The sequence below is a fragment of the Podarcis cretensis genome, assembly GCF_951804945.1.
Source record: "Podarcis cretensis genome assembly, chromosome: 13".
Lineage (NCBI taxonomy): Eukaryota > Metazoa > Chordata > Lepidosauria > Squamata > Lacertidae > Podarcis > Podarcis cretensis.
In genome coordinates this window covers 57,505,591-57,526,403 of record NC_137182.1, presented here as the reverse complement: position 1 = coordinate 57,526,403, position 20,813 = coordinate 57,505,591, and the positions used below count along the sequence as shown (strand labels likewise).

The 20,813-nt window shown below is 52.9% G+C and overlaps 2 protein-coding genes across 9 annotated transcripts in view; both read right to left on the bottom strand.

The window, feature by feature from the left end:
• LOC307201939 (NXPE family member 3-like) overlaps window positions 1-1,084 on the bottom strand; it is a 31,453-nt gene extending 30,369 nt beyond the window's left edge. Inside the window, exon 1 of one of the 2 annotated variants that reach the window (XM_079951491.1) lies at window positions 814-1,084. In XM_079951491.1, the coding sequence (XP_079807617.1) occupies window positions 814-999 (186 nt within the window). In that variant the 5' untranslated portion in view covers window positions 1,000-1,084. The remainder of the gene's footprint in view (window positions 1-813) is intronic. The other variant, XM_079951492.1, reaches the window with a different exon arrangement.
• Window positions 1,085-1,261: 177 nt separating this feature from the next.
• LOC307202162 (glypican-6-like) lies at window positions 1,262-20,358 on the bottom strand. Of its 7 annotated transcripts, none has more exons than XM_079951888.1 (10): window positions 19,787-20,354; window positions 11,495-11,653; window positions 10,640-10,950; window positions 9,267-9,347; window positions 8,027-8,192; window positions 7,441-7,571; window positions 6,429-6,569; window positions 5,769-5,905; window positions 5,083-5,258; window positions 1,262-2,218 (listed from the first exon to the last, which is right to left on the bottom strand). In XM_079951888.1, the coding sequence occupies exons 1-10, from the start codon at window positions 20,034-20,036 to the stop codon at window positions 1,938-1,940; spliced, it is 1,833 nt and encodes a 610-aa protein (XP_079808014.1). In that variant the 5' UTR covers window positions 20,037-20,354; the 3' UTR covers window positions 1,262-1,937. The 7 variants fall into 7 exon arrangements, with proteins under 7 accessions (XP_079808014.1, XP_079808019.1, XP_079808013.1 ...); XM_079951893.1 differs by lacking the exon at window positions 19,787-20,354 and adding an exon at window positions 12,679-12,953; XM_079951887.1 differs by lacking the exon at window positions 1,262-2,218 and adding an exon at window positions 3,586-4,321 and having other exon boundaries at window positions 19,787-20,357.
• Window positions 20,359-20,813: the final 455 nt, after the last annotated feature.

Below are 20,813 nucleotides of genomic sequence, written 5' to 3'. Positions count from 1 at the left end.
TAGCTGCCGCGTCACACTGTTGGCTCATGTCAAGTTTGCGGTCAACCGAGACTCCTAGATCCTTTTCACATGTACTGCTCTCAAGCCAGGTGTCACCCATCTTGTATTTGTGCCTCTCATTTTTTTTTGCCCAAGTGCAATACTTTACATTTCTCCCTGTTAAAATTCATCTTGTTTTGCTATATGGAGATGGCAAAGCTATAGAATCCTAGAACCGTAGAGTTGGAAGGGAAGTCACCCTGGCAAGGGAGGGGTCTCCAATCAAGCATCCATGGCAGATGGTCATCCAAGGGATCCCCAAGGGTCATCCAGTCCAACGCCCCACAACACAGGAAATGCAACTGCCTGGAGGCCCCCCAAACCCTAGCCCCCCAAACCTTTGGGGGTTCCTCCACAATTCTATGATTCTAACTCGATTCCTGGGCCACTGTGGCCTGATCCAGTAGAGCTCTTTTTGGTTCTCACAGAACCTCCCCATCCAGAGGCAGTCTACCTTGATTCCTAGGGAGATTTGGCCACTGGGATAACAGGATGCTGAGCTAGGGGCCCCCCTTTGGTCTGATCCAGCAGGCTCTCCTGACATTCTTATAGGGGGAAGCCCCTTCCAGCCACACCCTGGAGCTGCTCAGCCTCACAGAATCATAAGTTGGAAGGGACCCAGAGGACCATCTAGTCCAACCCCTGCAATGCCAGATTCTGCAACTGCCCAATACAGAGATCGGACCTGCAACCTTGGCGTTATCAGCACCACACTCTATCCAGGCCTCCCTCCCCTTCCAGTCCCGCAGACCCACCCAAAGCCCCTTTGCCCACCTTGGTCTCATGCTTGGCAGAATCAGGGCCATGCACAACAGTCCTCACAGCCCTGGGCAGGGCAGGGGGGGTCGGGGGTCTGTCCACACGCCTTCCTGTCCTGGATGAGGCAGGCAGAGGCTTCTCGCTCAGCTGCCTCACGCAGCATCTGTACCGGCCTAAAGCGAAAGGGAGACTGAGGCACATGTTGCCGCCCACTATTTTCCCGGCTGCAAAGAAGTCATCTCACTTCCTCTTCCCACAACCAGAAGGTGGGGGAAGAAGAGCAGAATCTGACCCAGCCCTCGCCCTCCATCCAGTGTTTAGGGTGGGGGCAGGAAGGAGAAGGGCAGAATTGCAGAGCACAAGCTCCCACACTCCCCTCAGACCCTTCCTGGAAGCCATGAAGTGAGAGGGGGGGCAAGGAGGCCGCTGCCAGAACCCCAGGAGACAAGGCAGAAGCAGGACATCAATAAATTAAATATTTTATTATTCCATAATTTAAGAAGAAACAGATCCAGAAAATAAGACAAATTCCTTTCTGCTTAAAAAAGGGGGCTTCTCAGTGCTTTGGGAACCCCCTCCCCAATGCCCTGGAAGGTCCACAGAAGGATCGACAGCCTATGGGGTGGGGGCAGAAATGTAAGTCTGGTCCCTGCCCTAGTTGGAGGGGGCTGCCTCTTCACCTACAAGCTGCTAGCCCCCCTCCTCTGAGAGGGAGAAAATAGGGGGCAGCTGTCTGCCCCCCTCTCCCCCCTTCCCTTCACCCACCCCACCCCCTCTTAGATCCCCACCAAAAAGAGAGGCGAACTCAAAGGTATAGAAAAGAAGTGAAAGTCCATTGCTAAGCCTCTCCTTACAGCCCCCATTTTTAAAAAACCCTGGTTTCCCTCCCCAGGTAATAAAAAAAATCACCCTACAAGACTTGACTCCCAATCCCCCCCCCCCGACTCTCTTTGTCATTCCCATAAAATGAAACCCCCACCCTACAAGTGAGTGGGGGTTTATGCATGGGGGAGAATGAGAGCCCCAGCCCAGCCCCCCTTTGACTGGATGCAGAGGGAGATTCCCCCTTCCTGGTGGTGTTGGGGGAGGGGTGATGCCAGAGGAAGTCAGCCATTTGAGATGCCAAACCACTGTGGGGGTCACCAGCCCCCCAGCAGGAGGAGCAGGAAGAGGGGGGAAAAGACCTTGGCTTGCAAAGTGGCCCCTGTGGGGGGCAGCCCAGCCCCACTGCTAGGCCGCCCCCCACTCTGGTTCTGTCGGGAGGAGGAGGAGCCCTTCCCAGGCCGCTCCCTGCGAGGTGGGCGGGCATCGGAAGAAGGGCGGGATCCCGCTGGGGAACCCCCAGCCCCCCCTGCTCCAGCCCCCAAGGCCGGCCGGTCCTCGCTGTACCCAGCACCTGAGCCGCTGCCGCCATCCTCATCTGGAACAGAAAACAGAGGGGAGGGTGGAAACGTCTCGTTCTCTCAAGCGCCAATCTGCAGGTGTTACAGAAATTGCGGGGGGGGGGGGACACATCTTTAAAGTTAAATATTACAAATATTATGCCTGAATATATCCTTCCAACCTGACAGCTCAGGGAGGTCACCTAACTTTAAAAATAATATAAAATCATCTCCTTTCCCAGTTCCTCCCATTCCAAAGCTATTTTCCCCTTGAAAAAGGACTCCAGGAAGTTCTCAGAGGTGACAATTGCTGGGCTCAATTTTAGCCAAGGGAAGCCAAATCTCATCACCTGACTTGCTTCACGCTCCAGACATGCAAAGGAACTTCTATTGTACTTTTGGGTGGTGGGTACTTAAGACATATTTCTCTATCCTAATCTTATACCTGACTCTTGCCCCGCCATGTCTGCTTATGCTAATCTTGTACCAAGGACTTGTCTGGGCATGTTTGCCAAGGTTAACCCCTCCCCTTCGAACTGTATTCTGGGATGTGGTGGGAAAGTTTTAAAAGTCTTTGTCACCCCATCCTCGGGGTTCAAAATTTGCTCTTTGAACCTACTGCACAATAAACTTTGGTCTACAGCTATTTGCTCCGGTTGGCTGGACTCCTTCCTTTATTCCGCAGGGACGGCTGGGTGACTGAGCAGCCTCACACCAAGATTTTTTTCCTAACACAGGAAACCCAGCTGACATTCCCACAACCATGGGGCAAATGGATATGTGGATGAGCCCTTGCTGGGAAGCCCCTGCCAGAGAGGGACGGGGGTGGGGCAGGTTGCTCCCACCCCTTTCTGTCTTTGTTGTTGTTGTTTAGTCGTTTAGTCGTGTCCGACTCTTCGTGACCCCATGGACCAGAGAACGCCAGGCACTCCTGTCCTCCACTGCCCCCCGCAGCTTGGTCAGACTCATGCTGGTAACCTCGAAAACACTATCCAACCATCTCGTCCTCTGTCGCCCCCACCAACTGATTGCTAGACAGCTATGCTAGGGGTTGGGCTAGATGACCCTTGGGGTCCCTTCCAACTGTACGGTTCTGTGATTTTAAGAGCCAGAGGCTTCCCTAGGAGCTGGGGTTGGGGGGGGGGAGTGTTGGAGGGCTTAATTTATTTTCCCCCTTGTAGGTGCAAGGTCAGTCAGCTGTCTTCATCAATATTTCCCATTTGGGAGCCATATGGCCCAAGGCCCCCCAGGATATTGCAAGGTTGGCACAGGTGAAAATCATGTAAATGGGGGGCCAGAGCGTGAGGTTAGGGGGCCACAGAGGGAAGTGAGAAGTGAAGGGGGGACTTTTTAAAAAAAAAATCCTGATTGGCTGGCTATCCTCTTAGCCCATCCCAAGTGGCTTGTTTCTGATGTGAGAGGGCGGTCGCTGAGGCTCCTGTTTTGACCAGCAGAGCCTGCAATCCAGAACCCCAGCTCAGGCAAGTGGGGTGGTGGGGTGGCACTGGGGAGGGCTGGGAGCTGCAGAGCTGCTTGTTGCTGCCACCAGTGCTGGGCCCGCTGGTCGCCTGGGCCTGACTCTGCAAGGTGCAGGGTGCAATCCACCCCAGTGCCTGATGGATCAGGGCCTTCAGATGTTGCCAAGGGCTGCAGGGCCAGTCGGCAGTGAAATCCACCCAGCACCTAACCAAGGGGGCTTGTCTGGTGCTGCTGACTTGCAGCTGGTAAATAACTAAGGGTCTACTCAGAGGAAAGCCACAGTGAAGGGTGTGGGAGGCTAGAGTGTTTTATCTAGGCAGCCAGGGCTCCTCCAGATGTCAATATCTTTTTGCACCAGGTCAGTGAGGACCACTTGCTTTTAAACATTCTCCCATATATATAGAACTCCCTGTGCGCCTTTTGGACTGTATCCGTGGGTTTCCCCCTTTGTGTCAAATAACGGAGGCCAAATAAGTGTTTACTTTTTATAATACATGGAAGATGGATCTGTCTCAGGAGGTTCTGGACTCTCCTTCCTTGGAGGTTTCTAAGCGGAGCTTGGATGGGCGTCTGTCCTGGATGCTTGAGCTGAGTTTCCTGCATAGCAGGGGGTTGGACTAGATGACCCTGGGGGTCCCTTCCAGCTCCATGATTCTGTTTTTCTGCTCCAGCAATATTTTATTATGTTCCTATCATTTTATGTGATTCTATTTTGTATAAATTATAAACATCATAAATAAAACATGTTCTATTTACAAACAAAACATTTAAATAGCTACCTTTCTACTGGTAGACGGGGGCAGGCATGGCCATAGCCAGGATTTTTAATGGGGGGGCAGGCTTTTGTTTGTGTTGATTTTTTCTTATTGGGAGGTAGCTGCCCCCCCCCCAGTCTCCCCTTGGCTACATCTATGGGGGGCATAGGAAGGAAACAAGGCTGGAAGGGGACTACGGTCAGAAAACAGCTGGGAAACACTGGTCTACACCAGCGCTTCCAAAACTTGGGTCTCCAGCAGTTTTTGGACTACAACTCCCATCATCCCTAGTTAGCAGGATCAGTGACCAGGGATTATAACAACTGTAGTCCAAAACCAGTTGGAGACCCAAGTTTGGAAACTTGGGTCTACCTCAATGATCAAGGCACATCAGCTCATTGGTCAGCCAGTGAGTCCAAGTTCATGTTACGTTTGAAGCTGCAGCTACTCTGTGCTTTGATTTATCTGTATTTGTATCTGCAAAGCCTCCAAGCTGAGTGTATATCTATGAGCATCATGCACTGTATTACTGAAGCCTTATCTTCTGGACTTTAGGCTGCCAGTGTGGCGACTGGAACTGGGGGCAACTCCTGCTGTGTGGGTCTCTCCTCCGATTCCCAACAAGGAGAGGGGGGAGTGGGTGCCCGGAAGGGGCTTGTAGGCCTCACCTGCATCCTGGAAGTCAAGGTCCTGCCCATTGCAGGCGCCCACCAGGCGGGAGGTGGCACTGCGTAGGGCCAGGACGTGCTGCCGCGTGGGCATGTCAGGGCGCGAAATGTCCACCTCCACCTCGGGGTTGTTGATCTGGTTCACCAGCCCATCACCCGTCACATCTGGGAGGTACCTGGGAGGGGGGAAAGGGAAAGGTGCGGGGGGGGGAGAGCCTTTAGGCGGACAATGCACCGAGCACCCAGCCTCAAAAGAACCTAAGGAGAGCCTGGTGGCTGGATCAGGCCAAAGGGGCCCATCTGGTTCACAATCCTGTCCTCACAGTGGCCTAGTACTTCTAAGAACCCAGGAATCAAGAGAGACTGCCGTTGGACCTGGAGGATCTGTAAGAATTTAAGGCCATTCCGCTGGGTCATGTCAAAGGCTTATCTAGTCCAGTCTTCTGTTCTCATGGTGGCTGTAAGATGCCCTGAGCTCTGCATGGGGAAAGTCTTGCCGCACCCACTGACCAGGTTCACAGGCATGCTCAGGGGCTTGGGTGCAAATGTATCCCCAAAAGCCTCAGGGGTCAAGTGCCCCCTGTCCCCTCCAGCCTCAAGGCCACCCTGCTCCCCATCTCCCCTTGAGTCCAGCCTTGTCCTTTTTTCCCTGCCTGCACCCTTAGCGGGGTCCAACCCCACCCCACCTGCCCCTCGCCTGCCCGTTCCAGCAGCTGTCCTCGTTGGTGATATCAGCGGCCACCTTCTCGTCGCTGCAGAGGGCGTGGGGAAGCATCACCCAGAAGCGCCGCATTAGATGCAGCTTCTCCTTCACATCCGACACCTGGGGGGGGGGGAGAAGGGGGTGGAATTAATTCGTCCAGTCCTCCTTTAAAGCAATCCAGGTTGCCGTCCATCACAGCCTCTTGGGAGAAGACATTCCAGAGATTAATGCAGAAGGGCTTCCTTTCCTCTGCCCCAAATTTTCTGACATTCCCCTTTATAGGATGCCCACAAGCTCTGGCATTAGGGGCGAGGGAGAAAAAGCTTTTCTCCATCCATTTCTCCATGACTTGTATAATTTTATAAACTCCTATATTTGCGGCTTCTTTGCCCTTTCTCTAAACTAAGAAGCCCCAAGTGTTGCAACAAGCTGTCTGCTTGTTCTTATACACACCACGAGATGCAGGGTTGTGGTGCTGAGTTGTCCCAGGGTGGACAGTACGCCCCGCCCCCAAAGGGCAGCATCTCCTGGAATGCAAAAGGCTAAGGCTGACAAGGCAGAAGAGGCGTGAGTTCAAGGCTGAGCTCTGGGGGGACGCAGCATGCAGGTGGAGCCGGGGGGGGGGGGTCCCCACAATACCTACCAGCCTGTCCAGGTTGGTTCCTGCCGCGGTTGTGGGCTTCTCCTCGGGCAAGTAAGTGCGGAAGCGGCGCTTGGCCTCCTCCCGGGGGGAGCGGCGAGAGCGGGCGGGGGCTGGGCGGGGGCTGCCACAGCTCTGGAACACCTGAGGGGGGAAGAAGGCACAGGTGACCCCCACAAGCACCCCAGAAACACTCACCCTGAGCTGCTCTCTCAAGTCCGCATGAAGGCCAAAGGCATTCTGCTGCCAGAGCTGGTAGGAGACCAAAGCTCGGATAGGAGATTCAGACGGCAAGGAAGGGGAAGCAGACTCTGTCCTGGATGCTTCAGTGGAAATTTCTGCATTGCAGGGGGTGGGCTAGATGGCCCCTTGGGGTGCCTTCCAACTCTTCAGGTCTATGATTCTATAACTTAACCTCAGGAAGGACTTTCTAAGGGGAAGAGCTGTGGGGCATTAAAAGGGACTACTTCGGGAGGTGGTGGGTGGGCTCTCCTTCTTCAGAGGGTTTTAAGCAAAGGTTGGATGGGCATCTGGCAGGGAATCCTAGGATTGTAGGGTTGGAAGAGAACCCCCAGGATCATCTATCCCAACCCCCTGCAAGGCAGCGATCACAGCTAAGCATCCCTGACAGATGCCTGCCCAACCTCTGCTGGTCTGTCTGTCTGTCTCAAGAGATAATGGAGTGCACCTCCAGGGGTGAAGTCAAACCACTGTGCTAGTGCTGAAGTGACCTCCCCAGGGCGCAAGCCAGGGCCGTCTGCCTGGAGGTCCTTGTCCGCCCTGACGAAGAGCCCCCCTCTCAGCCTTGCTGATGGGCTCCAAAGGAAAGCAGAGCAAGATGTTTGGTACCCGCTTGGCTGCAGGAGATGCTGGAATGAGGCATACGAAGTGCCATCCAAGCATCTTGGGGGCTCCACTCTGGATTTGTGTCAGGTGTGCTCCTGAGCCTGCCTGCAGGTGGGTTGGCATAATAAGAAGCAGGGGAGTCAGATTCTCCCTGTCCCCCCATACACACCTTGGCTGAGATTTGGACACTGTGCTCCTGCAGGAACATGATCGCCTCCGAAATCTTCACTCCGATGGAGTCAGCCGCCAGTTCGAAGTTAAAGGGCCCCCCGAGGCGCTCGGCCAATTGGGTCAAAGCATCTGGGAGGGAGAAAGAGGGAGTGGGCCAAGGGGGCTAGGTTGGGGCAAGGGGAAAGAGCTCCTCCCACCCAAAGACCCTGTCTACTTGCACTGAGCGGAACAGCCAGCCAGACTCAGGCTTTCATTTTGCCTTTCTACCAATAAACCCAGGCTGGCATTCGTTTTGGTTCCCGCATGGCAGGGGGTGGACTAGATGCCCCTTGGTGCCCCTTCCAGCTCTACCAATCTAAGACGCCCCCTCTAGATATATGGCAAGCTGACCCTCAAGGCCTCCAGGGAGCTCCCCAGCTGATCAGAGATTTCTCCAGCTGAAGCCCAAGACTCGGCTATGCCCATTGCACCACTCTGCCTCGCACTTCAGGGCAAGCTCTCCCCTCGTCCAACCCTGCCTCCTGCCATTTCCCACTGCCAGCCTTTCCCCCAGCCCTCTTCCCCTCCCCTGGGGGTGTGCTCACCGAGAAAGCGCTCCCACTCGGGGCCCAGCTCCGCTGCGCTGGCAAAGCAGCCCTTCATGACGTTGAGGCAGAATCCGTTGCAGGGCTTGAGGGCCGGAGTCCCACGGCAAAGTGGACAGTAGGAGAGGCGCATGTGGGCACGGCGGCATTCTCCACTGGGAGAGAGCTGGGGGGAGAAATGGGGGGGAACAGATTGAGCATTTGGCAGCCCGAGGATTCTCCCAGGATGGCCGCAGGCACAGAGGAGGCGCAGAGAGGTCACCCTTTGGAACTCCCTGCCTATTGACCTTCACTGCATTCTCCATTAGGCAAGCCTGGCATTTGACCCTCCCTGTCGTCAGAGCTCCGATGTTTTGCCCACTGTCTAGTGCAGGTTCCCAGGGAAAGAGGGCCAAGGTGCTAGAAGTACCACCTGTGTCAGGCACGCTCTCCCAGGTACTTCTGTTGCCTGCTTTAGGGCAATTGCAAGGTTTGCAGGAGCCTTGTGGATCAGGCCAGTGGTGCCTCCAGTCCAGCCTCCTGCTCTCTCAGTTGGCCAGCCAGAGTCCCCCAAGGGAGACCTGCAATGGAACCTCTCTGCATGTGCTCAGAGAAACTCTTTGTGATGGCAGCAAAGGAAAAGTGCTCTCTGCATTGTCCATTACATCCCCCACCCGTCTCTCTTTTCTCATGTCTACAGATGAAACCCTCAGAAGAACATCATAAGATCCTTCTGCATCAGGCCAAAGAGGGACTTCTGGTCCAGCTTCCTGTTCTCATGGTGGCCAAGCAGATGCCTGCAGGAAACCCAGAATCAGGATTCGGACGCAAGAGCCACTCTCCCCCCTTGCAGTTTCCAGCAAGTGGTATTATTGAGAAGCACCAGAGCAGGATTCCTGCACTGCCCTTGGGGATCCCTTCCCACTCAAGGTTAACAGTTCCTTGTGAAGTAGTCCTTCCTTTTCCCTGAAGATATTTGCAAGCCAGAAGCGACTGATCTGATATCCTCCCAACATTGCTGCTCCTTTGGAGAGGACTTTGGCAGCAATGTGGGGTGTGGGGAGAGGGAAGGTGGGGGCAGTGGAGCAAAGCTGACTGCTAGGGAGCACAGCTGGGTGGGGGCAGGTAATAATAATAATAATAATAATAATAATAATAATAATATCCTGCCCATCTAGGCTCCTTCCCTCTAGCAAGATGCTTGCAGAAGTGTAACCTTCTTCCCAGGCAGGGGGCAGCTCACCCATGTCAGGCTGCTCACCTTGACCGCCTGGACCACCACGTCTCGTCCGGTCGCCAGGCCCTGGACAAAGGCTCGAGCAGCAATGAAGGCGCGAGTCACCTGCAGGGGAGCAGGACAGATCAGCCAGGAAGGGCAGCTGAGCAGCTGGACACATGCATGCATGCACACAGCCCAGGATGGCCCACCCCAGAGGCAAGGTGAGGCAGGACCCACAGGGGCATCAGATCCGGACTCCAAGGAATGCATGGCCCACTGCTGCCACGAATGTGGTGCACTTCCTGGAGGCAGGTTCTGCCCTCCACCCAATGCTGCAGTGACCTCCTGGCCACTTGGAGGCGCTGCTGGTCTCTCCCCCTGCCTTGTTCCCAATGTAGATCTTCATCCCCAGCTCGTTCCAGCTGTAGATCTTTGCTCACCTGCCTTCTCTGGGCAAGAGATGAGAGGCAATTTTGCATTTTGCCTCAGGTGCCAACATGTTGGGGGCCAACCCTGCACCACCCACCCACACCCAACCCTCCCACCCACCTGTCCCACAGTCATGCAGGGCTAAGGTTGCCATACGCCCATGAAATCCCAGATATGTCCTCTTTTGGGGGTCAACAAGCCCATCCGGGGGAATTTTTACATTTTAAAACAAAGGTTCAGGGTTGGGGGAAATTTATTTATTTCTGGGTTGTGCGGTTTTGTTTGTTTGTTTGTTTGTTTGTTTTTGGCTCAGGTGCGGGCTGCACCCCACGGCCAGCCCCAGCAACTCAGGCTGTCCTCTTTTTTGCTCTTCAAGATATGGCAGCCCCACCCATGCAGGAATGAGTGTGTGTGTGTCAGTGGCTGGGAGCTGGATCCATGGGTAATTCATCTGCGCCCAGAGTTGGTGGAGAACTCAGGCACAGCTGGAAGCCAACTGTTTATGCTCTTGATCCTGCACACAAAGTCAGGGACGCCTCAGTCAACATTTCTGGACTCCTTCCAGCCCGAAATTGCCTTTTGCCCCACAGCTGAGGGCTGACATGAGCCCCAGAGAAGAGGGGGTCCCTGTGGCCTGAGCCCATCCCTTGCAAGTGCATGAGGAGAGAGCTGCTGGATCAGGCCAGGGGCCCAGCTAGATGCTCGTAAGAGGTCTGCCAGCAGGATCCAAGCACAATAGCCTTTCTCCCCTCCTGCTGCCTCTAAATGGGGAGGCAAAGCAGGGTCAGTCTGGCCAGTGGCCCTGAGAGCTCTCTCCTCCTCTGTGCATCTGTCCAATGCTCTTTGGAAGCCCTCCAAGTTAGTGGACATCCCTGCCTCATGTGGGAGGGAGTTCCATGGGTTCACTATGGGTCACATGAAGAAGCAAGAGGGTGTTGTGGCGTCCTAGGGAGGGTGGGGAGAGGAGGGCCAGGGGGTGGACTCACCTGCACGCGGAGCTGGCGGGGGCTGTCCCCAAAGGCCCGCAGCCCCTCTGCCTGGTGCCCCACACACTCCAGGTAGCCTTCGGGGAAGCTGTACTGGGGGTTGAGCAGGGGCAGCATCCGCTCCAGCAGGCGGGCCCAGAAGTCGCTCAGGGCCTCATCCAGCCCAGGTCGTGCTCCCTGCAGGTGGCGCCGCAGCTCCACAAAGAGCCCCTGGAAGAGGCGGGCATGCTGGGCATAGAGGCGCCCATAGGAGCGGGTGAACATGGCTTGGAGGGACTGCTCTGCCCCTGCCAGGAGCTCCCGGAAGAAGTCTGTGGGGGCAGGGAGATGTGGGGAGGAAGAGGAAGAAGGAAAGGAAGAAGAAAAGGAAGAGGAGGAAGAAGGTAGCTTGAGCCAAAACTCTGCCTCCGAAAAGGAGCCTTCTCCTGAGCATGTGCACATTGCGCTTCCCTCACTACTCGCCGCCTTTGGGGTGCAGGACAAAGGCCTCCAGGCAGCTGCAAGCTGCAGCGCCCCATTGCACAACTTAGGGGTGCAAAGTGGGTGTGCAGTTGGGTGGAAATTGGAAACTAGGAGAGTGGGGAGGCAACAAGCCAAGTTGGGGGTGGCAGACCAGCTTCCTCTGCTGCTCAGGGCAAAAGGCCCCCCACCTCACCCCAGGAGCTCCCTTGGCCAAGAGGTGTCTCCCCCCCCCCCCCCCCCCCCGCTTTCTTAAGGATCCGGAGCAGATTCTGGCATAGAGTGGGGGATAACTTTCATCCAGCCCTTCAGGACCTCCAGTGGGTTGGGGGTCCCACAGCCTCTGGGGTTTCTCAAAGTGAACAGGGAGGTGCTGGAACCCTCCCTCCACCTCACCTTGGAAGCGGCGCTGACGGGAGCCTAGGGTGCTGAGCAGGAAGCCGGCTGCCTCTCCCACCAGGCCCTGGAGGTCCCCCCGGCTTTGCTCACTCAGACGCTCCTCTGTCTCGCTGGCGCAGCAGGTGTACTCCTGGGGGCAGATGCGCAGGTGCTCTCCTGGGAGGGAGGAAGAGGATTGCTGTTAGCCTGCCTGGCCCCACAGCTGGAGGGAAGTGCTCCCCACCCCTCATGGGGGAACAAAGGCGGTGGCAGCCTCCGCAGTCCAGCATTGTAGAGTCGGAAGGGATCCTGAGGGTCATCTAGTCTAACCCCTGCAACACAGGAGTCTCAGAGAGTGGGGTTTTTTTGAGTGTGTGGCAAAATTGCAGCCAGGAGCAGTTTCCACATAAACACATGAGAGTGGTGGCCTAGTGATTAGCGTGTCCATCTAGGACCTGGGAGAGACCAGGGTTCAAATTCCCCCACTCAGCAACCTCCAGAGCCAGTCACTGCCTTCTCGCAGCCTAGCGGACCTCACAGGGTTGTTGTGAGGAGAAAGAGAACTAGGGGCATCACCATGAACTTGCCTGGAGAAAAGGAGGTGGTCTGGAGGTACAATAAAGAAGCTACGAGAAATGGAGGGGGCTGGGGGTGCTCCTCCTTGCTAGCACAGGGGATGCCCCCCCAACTCCACAGAACACGGAGAGCCCTTCCAGAGGACAGGAGAGGTGGAGAGGGGCTTCTGAAGCACTGAGGAGGCAGAGAAGAGGCAGCGAACGGGCGCGGGGGGCGTTGGCTGCCTGTGAGGGGTCCCTCGGTCGGGGAAGCGCCCCTCCACGAGGCTTGAATGGGCTGACGGAGAAAACGTCCCGTCGGACTTGGGAAAATGGGGGGGGGGGGGGCTTCCCCGCAACTTCTGCCCGAAAGACCCAGAGAAAAGGGGCAATGGCGGGGCAGGGGACAGTCCCCACGGGCGCGAGGGGGGAGGGGTGGCGCGAGCCCTGCTGCTCGCTCTGCGGCCGCCTCGTCCGGGCTAGGGGGGCGTGGGGGGAGCCTTCCCCGCAACTTCCTTCCGAGACCCGGAGAAGAGGGGCGGTGGGGACCCACGCGAGACGCCCCTCTCCCTGATCCACGTCCTGGAGACGGCCAGGAAAGTTTGCTGCCCGTGCCCCCAGCGGTGCCAGGACGGGGTGCCCGCTTACCGGAGATGAGGCTGGGCGGCAGCGAGGCGAGGGCGAAGCCGCGCCCGGCCAGCGCCTGCCGGCTCTCCGCGCAGCTCCGCGCCGCCCCGCGCGTCTCTCCGCCAGCGGCGGCGGCGGCGGCACAAAGGAGCGGCAGGAGGAGCAGGCGCAGCGGCGCCATGGAGGGAGAAGCGCCCCTGCGGGCGAGGCCGGCCGGGGAAGGAGCGCGCCGCCGCCGCCGCCGCCGCCGCCGAGAAGCGCGCAAAGGAGCGCAGCGCGGCGCAGCAAACGGCCGGAGACAATGGCAAGGGCCAGCCCGCGCCCGCCGCCGCCGCCCGGCCCTAGCGCCGCCCGGCCCGTCGGGCGAGAGACAATGGGGGCCGCGCGGGGGGCTCGGAGGGAGGGAGGGGTCCTAGCGCCCCCCGCCTCTCCCGCCGGGCCAGAGGGGCGGATGCAAGACGGCGGGGGCGGAGAGAGACTGCGATCCTGCGGGGGGGGGGGGAGCGGGGGCGAGGGACGGAGGGACCCAGCTGCTTCCCCCCTCCCGGTCCGTGAGTGACAAGCGGACCCCGAAGCGGTTGGATGCCACTTGTCTGGAAGGCCCCTCGCCAAGGCGCGTCGAAGCTGTATCTGAGCGACGGGGTGGCTTCTGTGCTGGGGGCTGGACTAGATGACCCGCGGGGCCCCTTCCCACTCTTTGTTGTTGTTGTTGTTTAGTCGTTTAGTCGTGTCCGAGTCTTCGTGACCCCATGGACCAGAGCACGCCAGGCACTTCTGTCTTCCACTGCCTCCCGCAGTTTGGTCAGACTCATGTTTGTAGCTTCGAAGACACTATCCAACCATCTCATCCTCTATCATCCCCTTCTCCTTGTACCCTCCATCTTTCCCAACATCAGGGTCTTTTCCAGGGAGTCTTCTCTTCTCATGAGGTGGCCAAAGTATTGGAGCCTCAGCTTCACAATCTGTCCTTCCAGTGAGCACTCAGGGCTGATTTCCTTCAGAATGGAGAGGTTTGATCTTCTTGCAGTCCATGGGACTCTCAAGAGTCTCCTCCAGCACCATAATTCAAAAGCATCAATTCTTCGGAGATCAGCCTTCTTTATGGTCCAGCTCTCACTTCCATACATCACTACTGGGAAAACCATAGCTTTTACTATACGAACCTTTGTTGGCAATGTCTCTACTTTTTAAGATGCTGTCTAGGTTTGTCATTGCTTTCCTCCCAAGAAGCAGGCGTCTCTTAATTTCGTGGCTGCTGTCACCATCTGCAGTGATCATGGAGCCCAAGAAAGTAAAATCTCTCACTGCCTCCATTTCTTCTCCTTCTATTTGCCAGGAGGTGATGGGACCAGTGGCCATGATCTTCGGTTTTTTGAAGTTGAGCTTCAGACCATATTTTGTTTTTGTTTTTTTAAAATAATATTTATTACTTTTAAACACTTTTAAACACAAAGAAAAAGAAGGAGAAGAGAAGAAAAAAAAAGAAAACAATACAATACAATATATAAACAATACACAACACAACACTAGAAGAAGAAGAAGAAGAAGAAGAAGAAGAAGAAGAAGAAGAGGAGGAGGAGGAGGAGGAGGAGTAGTTTGGATTTGATATCCTGCCTTTCACTCCCCTTCAGGAGTCTCAAAGCGGCTAACATTCTCTTTTCCCTTCCTCCCCCACAACAAACACTCTGTGAGGTGAGTGGGGCTGAGAGACTTCACAGAAGTGTGACTGGCCCAAGGTCACCCAGCAGCTGCATGTGGAGGAGCGGAGATGCGAACCCGGTTCCCCAGATTAGGAGACTACCGCTCTTAACCATTACACCACACTAACACAGTAAACTAAACTAAACCAAACAAAAACAATTTAAAACACACATCTTACCATACCAATATCTTAACTTTCATTCCCTTGTTTCAACGACCTCCTCACACCTCCCTTTTTGTATTCCACTTCTATTGTTTCAGCAAATCCTTTCCATCTTCCTCTATTTCTGTCATATAATTGTCTTAACATAGTTTAACCTTATTTTCCCTTTAATACTCTAGTAATCTATTTATACTTAATTCCTTATAACATTTCTACTAAAGCCGTATAACTTCATTCCAACATTTTTCTAACACTCATTAATTTTACATTATTTCTATAAATAGTCTTTAAACTTTTTCCAATCTTCTTCCACCGTCTCTTCTCCCTGGTCTCAGATTCTGCCAGTCCTTTCCGCCAATTCCATATAGTCCATCAACCTGGTGATCTTCTGTCCAATGCTCTTAACTCTTTTCCAAGTCCCTTCTGCGAGTCTTCTTCATACTTATACAAGAACTTTGCTTTGTCTTCTACTGATCTTATTTTTATTTTCCTTCCTTTGAGGCTGAAGAGTAGATCTCAGGGAAACTCCCACCTAAAGATGATTTTATTCCTTCTCAACAGGGCAACCAAATCTCCGTAGTTAAACCTAAGATCCAAAAGGTATTTCAGGACGTCTTTAAAAATTTCCTCTCTTGACTGTTGTTCTTCTAAGTTCTTCTGGTTGAGTCTGAAGGCCCTCACAATTTTAGTCTCTTCTTGGCCCAAGTCCAGGTCCCAAAAATCAGCAAATTCCTGTGTGAGAAAGTCCATCAAACCTTCCCTCTCCAGTTCAGGCAGGGCTCTGATCCTCAAAGTCTGTTTTCCTTTAGATTCAATCATAACAGGCATCATAACTTAGGATCATCAAGTTGCATGTGTGAGGCTGGGACTCTTTCTCTCTCCAATTGTGTTACTTTAGGTTCAACAGCAACAGCTTTCTCCCTAGCCTTCTCCGCAGTTTGCCATGTCAAAGTAGATTCCTGTGTCAATTTCTGGATAGTTTCTGTATTGGTGTTCACCTTTTGTCCTAAATTATTTATACTTTCTATAGTTAAATCCACCTTCTTGTGAAGCTGTTCCAATGAATCATTTATCTTACATAATACAGCCACTAAGGCCTCTTCTGTCAACATTCTTAACCGATTCAAGGTCATTCCCAAAGTCTCACAGCTTTATCTTGCAGCTGGAAATTCCCCCAGCTCAGCTCTTGTAACAGTTTCAAAGGCTTCCTCTAGAGGGAAACAGTTTCTATTTGTACTAGTCCTTTTAAACACAGTTCAAACAATAAAATAAAAAAAATTCCTTCCAGTAGCACCTTAAAGACCAACTAAGTTAGTTCTTGGTATGAGCTTTCGTGTGCATGCACACTTCTTCAGATACACACGAAAGCTCATACCAAGAACTAACTTAGTTGGTCTTTAAGGTGCTACTGGAAGGAATTTTTTTAATTTTGTTTTGACTATGGCAGACCAACACGGCTACCTATCTGTAATTCAAACAATAAAGTTAGTTTCAATTTTCAGTTACTTTTACTCCTTTTTAAGAGCAGATGGAGAGAATAGAAACAATGTATCTCTCTTATTTAGCTAGCTGTCAGCGAACGTTCTATTCACTGTCAATGAACAATCCAAAAATGTCAGTCTTACTAGCAGCCCGTTTCCAGGTTCGGAGCGGTGGTATTTTGACTTTCTTCACTCTCTCCTGCAGGCACACACAATCCAAAACTTCCCCCCTCTTCTCCTGCTTCCAAGGGGGGTTTAGTGTTTTCTACCAATGGAAATTTAGTCCTTTACAGTAGGCTTTCCAAGACTTTAGCTTACAGCCTCTTTGCTGCGATCTATTTACAAAAGGGGGAGGCGGACTTCCTGTTTTGAACCTCCCCATTTCGGTGCCAAATTAAGACGTTTAAAAATCCAATTCTCCGCTCTACTCATGGGTAGTTGCTTTAAGATCAAATTGTCCTCAGGAAAAAGTCAGCGCTCTCTGGCAACAGCTATGCGGCTTCGCTCCGTGGAAGAAGCTGTCAATTCGAAGCACCGCGTCACTCACCCCACGTCGCTCCGGAACCCCGGAACCGGGTTTCCCCGCGAGTTGGGGAGGCGCAAAAGGTGCCAGCCGAATCCCAGGTTCACAGGCTTCACCCGCCTGTGATTTTTAGTGAGTCTCCGCCTTCGCCGTGGCAGCCAGACCCAAATTTCCACGAGGCAAATTCCTCCTGATCAGAGGAATTCCGCCATTACCGGAGGCGCCAACCCGGAAGTTCTGAGCTTCAGACCATATTTTGCGCTCTCCTCTTTCACCCTCAATAAAAGGTTCTTTAATTCCTCCTCACTTTCTGCCATCAAGGTTGTGTCATCTGCATATCTGAGGTTGTTGATATTTCTTCCAGCAATCTTAATTCTGGCTAGGGATTTATCCAGCCCAGCTTTTCGCATGATGAATTCTGCATATAAGTTAAATAAGCAGGGAGACAAAATACAGCCTTGTCGTACTCCTTTCCCAATTTTGAACCAATCAGTTGTTCCATATCCAGTTCTAACTGTAGCTTCTTGTCCCACATAGAGATTTCTTAGGAGACAGATGAGGTGATCAGGCACTCCCATTTCTTTAAGAACTTGCCATAGTTTGCTGTGGTCGACACAGTCGAAGGCTTTTGCATAGTCAATGAAGCAGAAGTAGATGCCTTTCTGGAACTCTCTAGCTTTCTCCATAATCCAGCGCATGTTTGCAATTTGGTCTCTGGTTCCTCTGCCTCTTCTAAATCCAGCTTGCACTTCTGGGAGTTCTTGGTCCACATACTGCTTGAGCCTTCCTTGTAGAATCTTAAGCATAACCTTGCTAGCGTGTGAAATGAGTGCAATTGTGCGGTAGTTGGAGCATTCTTTGGCACTGCCCTTCTTTGGGATTGGGATGTAGACTGATCTTCTCCAATCCTCTGGCCACTGCTGAGTTTTCCAAACTTGCTGGCACCTTAACAGCATCATCTTTTAAAATTTTAAATAGTTCAGCTGGAATACCATCACTTCCACTGGCCTTGTTATTTGCAGTGCTTTCTAAGGCCCATTTGACTTCACTCTCCAGGATGTCTGGCTCAAGGTCAGCAACCCCACTACCTGGGGTGTATGAGACATCCATATCTTTCTGGTATAATTCCTCTGTGTATTCTTGCCACCTCTTCTTGATGTCTTCTGCTTCTGTTAGGTCCTTACCACTTTTGTCCTTTATTATGGTAATCTTTGAACGAAATGTTCCTTTCATATCTTCCATTTTCTTGAACAGATCTCTGGTTCTTCCCATTCTGTTGTTTTCCTCTATTTCTTTGCATTGCTCGTTTAAGAAGGCCTTCTTATCTCTCCTTGCTATTTTTTGGAAATCTGCATTCAATTTCCTGTATCTTTCTCTATCTCCCTCGCATTTTGCTTGCCTTCTCTCCCCCGCTATTTGTAAGGCCTCATTGGACAGCCACTTTGCTTTCTTACATTTCCTTTTCATTGGTATAGTTTTCGTTGCTGCCTCCTGTATAATGTTGCGAGCCTCCATCCATAGTTCTTCAGGCACTCTGTCCAGCAAATCTAAATCCTTAAACCTGTTCCTCACTTCCACTGTGTATTCATAAGGGATTTGATTTAGACTGTATCTTACCGGCCCAGTGGTTTTTCCTACTTTCTTCAGTTTAAGCTTGAATTTTGCTATAAGAAGCTGATGATCTGAGCCACAGTCAGCTCCTGGTCTTGTTTTTGCTGACTGTATTGAGCTTCTCCATCTTTGGCTGCAGAGAATATAATCAATCTGATTTCGATGCTGCCCATCTGGTGATGTCCACGTGTAGAGTCATCTCTTGTGTTGTTGGAAAAGTGTGTTTGTGATGACCAGCTTATTCTCTTGACAGAACTCTATTAGCCTTTGCCCTGCTTCATTTTGCTCTCCAAGGCCAAACTTGCCAGTTCCTTTTATCTCTTGATTCCCTACTTTAGCATTCCAATCCCCTATAATGAGAAGAACATCCTTCTTTGGTGTCACTTCTATAAGGTGTTGTAAGTCTTCATAGAATTGGTCAATTTCAGTTTCTTCAGCACCAGTATTTGGTGCATAAACTTGGATTACTGTTATGTTAAAAGGTCTGCCTTGGATTCGTATCAAGATCATTCTATCATTTTTGAGATTGCATCCCAGTACTGCTTTCGCCACTCTTTTGTTGACTATGAGGGCCACTCCATTTCTTTTGTGGGTTTTTTGCCCACAGTAGTAGATATGATGGTCATCCGAACTGAATTCGCCCATTCCTGTCCATTTTAGTTCACTGATGCCCAGGATGTCAATATTTATTCTTGCCATCTCATTTTTGACCACATCCAACTTACCCAGGTTCGTGGTTCTTACATTCCAGGTTCCTATGCAATATTTTTCTTTACAGCATTGGACTTTCCTTTCGCTTCCAGGCATATCCGCAACTGAGCGTCCTTTCGGCTTTAGCCCAGCCGCTTCATCAGCTCTGAATCTACTTGTACTTGTCCTCCGCTCTTCCTCAGTAGCATGTTGGACACCTTCCAACTTGAGGGGCTCATCTTCCAGCATCATAACTTTTATATGCCTGTTGTCTTTGTCCATGGAGTTTTCTTGGCAGGGATACTGGAGTGGCTTGCCGGTTCCTCCTTCAGGTGGATCACGTTTGGTCAAAACTCTCCACTATGACCGGTTCATCTTGGGTGCCCTGCTTGGCATAGTTCATAGCTTCTCTGAGTTCTTCTTCTATTTTTTTTAATAAAATTTTTATTAAGGCTTCTCTGAGTTCTTCAAGCCCCTTCGCCACGGCAAGCAGTGATCCATGAAGGGGCTTCCCACTCTACAAGTCTGCGATTCTATGCTTCTACCTGGGGAGGCCCAAGGAGATCTGTCCACGGAGTCCTCTCCATCCATTTCTGTCCAGCCAACTGCTTCTGGGAGTCCAGCGGGGGCAGCCCTCCCCTCCCTGCCTGTCTGCCTGTTTTCTGCTAGGGCTTGGCAAGCAGATGCCTCCTGCTGCCTCTGATCATGGAGGCTCCATTGTGCTGCTGCTCTGGCCAATGAGCCGCCGACGCTGGCCAGACCCACCTAAAACATTCACCTCTGCAGTCTCTCATTCTCCACACCTGGGCGACGAATTATAGACTCGTAGAGTTGAAAGGGACCCGAGGGTCATCTAGTCCAACCCCCAGCCACTGAGAAGCTGGAGCATGTCCAGAAGAGTCGGCCAGGGTGTGGGTGGGTGACCTTTGGAGAACACCTGAAACAATTGGGTGTGTTTACCGTGGAGAAGCAGGGAGACGGGAGAGGGCTCACCCGATATCCCTGGAGGGTTGTCAGTCACGCAGAAGACAGAGCGGGACAGGTCACATCCAGGCGAGTGGCCCTCGCTGCTTCCCCTGTTTGCCTGCGTGAAGAAGGACTTCTTTTCATCTGTCACGAATCCTCCAGCCTTCAGCTTCAATGGATGCCCACGAGTTCTTGTTCCTGGAGAAGGAGAGAGGAAAGTTCTCCGCTGTCTCCACGTTCCCATGCCATACACTAGTTTATACACTTCTATCGTCTTATTCGCCTTTTATAAACTATAAAGCAGCCTTTCTTCACAGGGGCGTCATTTGGGTTGCCTTTCCTGAACCCCCTCCAACTCTGCAACATCCTTCTTGAGGCGAGGCGAACAGAACTGGACCCAGCATTATTGCACCTGCCGTCGCGCCCGAGATTTCTGCTATAAGCGCGTTGCGATGCTTCCTGGGGCCGGAGCCGCTTCCACAGCGGAGCAGGCGCTGCCTTTGCTGGAAGTGCTTAAGGAGCGGCTGGAGCGAGGCCTGTCGGGGTTCTGTGGGGGTCGCATCCTTCCTGTCCCGCGTGACCTCACGTGCCTCTTCCAGCCCCGAGCGAGCGAGCGAGCGCCAGGCTCTGGATCCCAGGGGAGCGGAGGGGGCCCGGAGGAGTCTGCGGTTGCGCTTCCCCGCACAAGCGGCAAGGGGCGCTGCTGCGACAGGGAGGACCCAGCGCCGGAAAGTGCGCTTCCCCCGTAGGAGAGACGTACAGTATTGGAATCACAGAATGGCAGAGTGGGAAGGGACCCCCAAGGGCCATCTTGTCCAGCCACCTTCATTAATGCAGGAATCACAGCTAACGAATTCCTGACCTCTGTTTTTAAAACCTTGCAATGAATCACGGAATCATAGAATCCTAAGGTTGGAAGGGATCCCCAAGGACCATTTAGCCCAACCCCCAGCAACGAAGGAATCACGGCTGCCGGGTGGCCTCGCGACTTCTCTTGAAAAGCCTCCAGAGAGAGGAGAAC

Coding starts and splice junctions, on each gene's coding strand:
- LOC307202162 (XM_079951887.1), bottom strand. CDS start 20,036: ATGGGAACGTGGAGACAGCGGAGAACTTTCCTCTCTCCTTCTCCAGGA. Junction 11,654..19,786: donor CGTCTCCCTGCTTCTCCACG/GTAAACACACCC, acceptor CCTCCCTCCCAG/GAGAGCACCTGCGCATCTGC. Junction 8,193..9,266: donor TGGTGGTCCAGGCGGTCAAG/GTGAGCAGCCTG, acceptor TTCTCCCCCCAG/CTCTCTCCCAGTGGAGAATG.